The 5,385-nt window shown below is 45.2% G+C and overlaps 1 protein-coding gene across 1 annotated transcript; it reads left to right on the top strand.

Moving 5' to 3' along the window:
• The first annotated feature begins 3,666 nt into the window (after positions 1–3,666).
• slc35g2b (solute carrier family 35 member G2b) lies at positions 3,667–5,006 on the top strand. Its single transcript, XM_056299808.1, has one exon. It carries the CDS (start codon positions 3,687–3,689, stop codon positions 4,935–4,937), a length of 1,251 nt encoding a protein of 416 aa, XP_056155783.1. The 5' UTR covers positions 3,667–3,686; the 3' UTR covers positions 4,938–5,006.
• Positions 5,007–5,385: the final 379 nt, after the last annotated feature.

Below are 5,385 nucleotides of genomic sequence, written 5' to 3'. Positions count from 1 at the left end.
ACATAGCAAACTCGATGTAAGTGAAGAAGTCAGTGAAGTGGTTGTAAAAGCTCAATGGGAACTGTTAAATGTACATGTACAACAGCTGATTGAATGTGTCCATACAATCTCTCACAGTGTAGTAAAAAAGGATAATATTTTTAAAGAGTATTACCTAAGCAATCGCTGTAACTTTCTTGATGGTCGACCTTAATTCTGGTTTTCTATTCTAGACCCCCCTCCCGAGCCCTCTTAAAAAGTTATTATTATAAGCCTGGATGTATCTGCTGAAAATGGTAATTACTTAATTACCCATGTAAAAGAAAGATACTGATCACTCTAAAACAAATTACTGCAAATGGAGTTTACTTGAACTACTAATTAAGCAAATAATGATTAATTAATTAATTGTTAAGTAATAATACCTTAATTCCTCTGACCAGATTGGGTATAAGTGATATTTCCTCATACTATATTCTAGTCATGATGTGACTTAACTCAACAGACTTACAAATTATGAATCGCAATTTTATAACGGAATTAAAGCTAAGATGATTTTTTGGGGGGGGGCATGGTTAATATCATGACGGTAGCTAGCCAATGAGTCCCAAGGGAAACGTTCTCATCTTTGACTCTAATGTGTTTTCATTTGCTCCACGGTGGGTGTTTATGTGTGACCCTTTGCATACATATTACAGTCATTCTCTGGCAAAAACAGAATGATGGCCTCTCATGGCTAATAAGTAAATGTTGAGATGTGCTTGTAGCCATATCGCCATCAATCCCCGCATCTAACAGTGCTGGACTGTGGTTGAAATCATGACGCAGGCCGACATCACCAGCTGAGGCTCCACTTGAATTGCCTGGAGGGATACAGGGATGGGAGGGGGGCATACAGAGATGGGGGAGATACAGGGATGGGAGGGGGAGGGGGATACGGGGATGGGGAGGATACAGGGATGGGAGGGGGTAAACTAAACTGGTTTTACTGCTTTCAGCCTCCCCGACCAACAAGTGACACAAGGTCTTGCCTGCCTTGCCTCAGTCTACATTCATCACCTGATAGCCCTTGATTTTTCTCCCAAAGGTGTCGCTTATCGTCCACTCATCACAATGAATTGGGCTTCGTTCAGTCTCCAGACACAGTTTGGTTAAACGCCAGGTAATGAAAATATTCCCTTGCGCGCAAGAGAGATTTCCCCTTCATCTAATGAGCGATGGAAACGACAGTGAGCCCTGGGAGTCCCGGTTTCTGCAGGGATGGCTGGCTGGACCAGTGCACACAGCAGGACTCAATAGAATGTATTTTTCTGTTGAGCAATGGCCCCATGGACCTTATACCTTGACAAGCTCATCCAACACCATTTGGTGAAACTAATGAGGCGAATATGAAACCCAACATGGGCCTAATTGGACCCTGTTTAGAATAACATGCAAATATTGTACATTTGATTTGGGCCCATTTTCATGTTAACTATCTCATAAACTGTAGTGTTGGCTGTGAAGTTGCTGCTAATGATGATGACGATGATGATGAACCGACACGCACGCCATTTGACAAATGTAAAACCAACATGTTGAGAGGGGTCTGCATGTCGTCTCGGAGAGGAGGAGCAATTCCGCTGAACGCAAACTTCAGATAGCTTCCTTCCCTCCTGGAGCCTTCCGCTGTAGCGCCGAACGCAGCGTCCATCGGAGGCGTGGAGAACATCTCGTGCGAGACACGCACGCACACGCGCTCTTACACACACACACACACACACACACACACACACGCACCTTCCATCTCAAGAGACGCGCTCAGCTCCACGGGGAAGATGGGGAAATGGCAATTTCACTTTTCTGAATTTAGATTTCAAGCAATCACACAATATTTGGCTTTATGACAAAAAACTTGACCCACGCATCGACAGGAACGTGTTCAAAACAAAAGGTAAGCCGTTTAACGTTACTGCTACATTTTAACGTTTAACGTTGTCGCTACATTTTAACGGTTAACGTTGTCGCTACATTTTAACGGTTAACGTTGCCGCTACATTTTAACGTTTAATATTATCGCTACGTTTTTCTTTTTACTCGCACAATCGTTTGTTCTCCGTGTTCCGTCAGATCTCTGAGCCCTTTAAAAAAAAAAAGAACACGTTCCCAGAGAGGCTGTTGATTTTATTTATATTATATTTGGGAAAAATAAAAAACCGTGAAGGAAAACATAGGCGGTGTGATGTGTCTAGTGATGCTGCCTGTCATAAGATGTTTATTCTCTGGATCGTTTCAGTCTTTTGTTGAAACCGTCTTCAGTAATTTTGAGGATACAATTATTGCATCTATACTCAGACTTTAGTTATCAGCCTACCGCCCCCCCCCCCCCCCCCCCCACAGACACACATGCGCACACATGCGCGAGAAGGAAAAAAATCTGTGTGAATGAATCAATTGATTTGGCCATTCTCGTTTGGGATGTGATGTATTTTGATAATCGGCCGCCAAAAAGCCGTCGTTGTGTTGCCCCCCCCCCCCCCCGCGGTACGCTTGCCTGTATTGCAAAGCAAACGGCAGGAGCATCTTCCTCCACTTGGTACCTCATCAGGTTATATTGGAATAATAGAATACTGGGTCGAGCATGGAGTTACAGTTTTGAATATTTCCGAAATAATTGATAGATAGACGGGGAGAGAGAGAGACAGACAGACAGACAGACAGACAGACAGACAGAGACAGAGGAGAACGATGGGAACGTCGACGTGTTTCTGCCCCCTTGTGGTTGTGAGGTATTATTTTTTGAGTTTTTTTTAATAATTTTATTAAAAGAAAATGTAGTATCAACAAAAAGAACACATTTACGAAGCAAGCAAATCAATTAATAAATCAGCCCAGCCATAGCAACCATAAAAGGAAAAAGGGGAGTATTATTGCCAGTTTTTTTTTGACGGGATACGTTGAATGAGATGTTAATAAGTTTAAAATCCATCAGGATTTATTATCTGCGCTGTAATTACCTGTATCGTATTTTGCATTTTTAACATGTTCGAAATAAAATCAATCAATCAATCAATCGTCATTAGACATGTCTGTTGGACATAATTTTGTCCTTTGTTGTAACGGAGTGATTCATTCTGTCTGAACTATCCAGTGCAACTCCCCCTGTAATAATATATTCTATACGTTCCCTCTGAGACGAGGAAATTTGCAGTTCTCTATAATCTGATCATTTTTAGAAAACGCTTACAAATTCCCCCAAGTGATGAAGAGACAAACGATTCAGCGCCATTTCTTCTTCTGCCTTTTAGCTGAAATCCTCAGATTCGGTTGTGCGTCTCTCGTAAGTGGAGCACGTCCATCTCCCGTCGCTCCGAGGTTTCCTGTTACGTAATTTCATCTCTCATCACACTGCATCAGCGTCACACTGTTCACCGCTCGGCTTATTTCAGCTCGCCTTGGTTATATTTAGAAATGGCACAACACATGATAGCAATGGGAGAAAGGGGAAAGTGAGAAGGAGCTCCTAGGTGCGTGTGTGCGCGCAGTAGGTGCGCAGTAGGGGGCGATAGAGACGTGAATAAACGCATACGAATTTCTCTTTTTTGGGGGGGGGGGGCTCTTGTCTTGACAAAGCATGAGAAAGAAAGGAATCACATTTTCATTCAATGTCATATGCAGTAAAGAGTCCCGTTTCGTTTACAGGTTTACCCTGTGACTGCTGAAGAAACATGGACATATCTCCATCCGGTCTCCAGTATGGCTCCAAAAAGAGGGTGAAGATCCATCCGAACACGGTGACAGTGAAATATGCCACCCACTTTCCCCAGCCAGGTGATGAAGGGTATGATGACGCACCCTCTTTTGAGGAATTTGGTGCGTTTGCGGAGGCAAACACGGGAAAGCGCCTCGTGTCAGATAACAAGGGCGGCAGGACTTTCTTCGGTACCATGGACACTCAGCCCAAGCAGCCAGGGGTACAGAAGGACAAGGGGGTGGGAGGCCAGTTGGCCAGCTTTGGTGAAGCCAATGTACTGGCCTCCAGGGTGACCTGGATGGCCTTGTTTGGGGCAGCGGTGGCCCACGGTTGTGTAGCGCTGATCACCCGTCTGGCAGCTGACCGCTCGAAAGTGCCCTCCCTGGAACTGCTCTTCATCCGCTCCGTGATACAAGTGTTGTCCATCCTGGTGGTCTTGTACTATCACGAGGCCCCCTTTGGACCCAAGGGCTACCGGCTGCGGCTCTTCTTCTATGGTGTGTGCAATGTAATCTCGATCACCTGCGCCTACACCTCTTTTGCCATTGTGCCACCCAGTAACGGAACCATCATGTGGCGCGCCTCTACCACGGTCTTTAGCGCTGTGCTGGCCTTCCTGCTTTTGGATGAGAGGCTCGGCTACACAGATGTGGTCACAGTGGTGGGCAGCGTGTTTGGCCTGTGCCTGGTAATGGTCCCCAACGTAGCAGATGAGGAGAAGTCGAGGCTGGGATTCTGGAAGGAGGCCTTTGGCTACACGATGACGGTGATGGCTGGTCTGACCGCTGCCCTCTCCATGATTGTCTACCGGGCCATCAAGGAGCGTGTCAGCATGTGGACGGCACTTTTCACCTTCGGCTGGACTGGCACTGTGTGGGGGGCGTCCACCATGTTCATCATGCAGGAGCCCATCATTCCTCTGGACGGGGAGACCTGGGGCTACCTGATAGGGATCTGTATCTGCTCCACCGTGGCATTCCTAGGGGTCTACTATGCTCTAAACAAGTTCCACCCAGCCTTAGTTAGCACCGTGCAGCACCTTGAGATCGTGGTGGCCATGTTTCTCCAGCTCATCGTTCTGAGGATGATCCCGTCCGTCTACGACGTCATCGGAGGCCTGGTCATCATGGTCAGTGTGTTTACCCTGACAGGAGTCAAGCTTTACAGGGTGAGCAGGGCCATTCGACAGGATTACCAAGAGATCCTGGACTCACCCATCAAATGAGGAATGGCCGTGTCAGTCTGTTTGTTTACAATGTTGCCTGGTTCATGTGCAATCTTAAGAATGTCTGGAACTTCAGCTATTGTTTTTCATATTGTTGTGTTGTTGGAAGAGTGGCATTAGTGTAATGTCTCAATATTTGTGCGTGAAATAAAAAGGTATGTCACTGTGATTTTTTTCCAATATAGTGTTGATTTAATGTCAAATGGTCTTAAATGTCAAAGTTTCAGCAAAAAACAAAAAACAAATATATATTTGAACTTTGTGATATATTTTACTGAAATATATAAAACCATATGTGTTACAACGCCAGAAGTTCATTTTAAGGATATTCAACCTTGTACCACTGCAAGACATTGACACGGTGCAATGTTCCCTTGTGTTGTCACGTTTGCATTACTATCCGAGTGTAAGCACAAGGGTCGTCCCTTTATATCATTCTAGCGAATTC

The sequence above is a fragment of the Lampris incognitus genome, chromosome 19 (genome assembly GCF_029633865.1).
Source record: "Lampris incognitus isolate fLamInc1 chromosome 19, fLamInc1.hap2, whole genome shotgun sequence".
NCBI classification, from domain to species: Eukaryota; Metazoa; Chordata; class Actinopteri; order Lampriformes; family Lampridae; genus Lampris; species Lampris incognitus.
The sequence above is the reverse complement of the archived record's forward strand: the minus strand, read 5'-3'. Positions and strand labels throughout refer to the sequence as shown.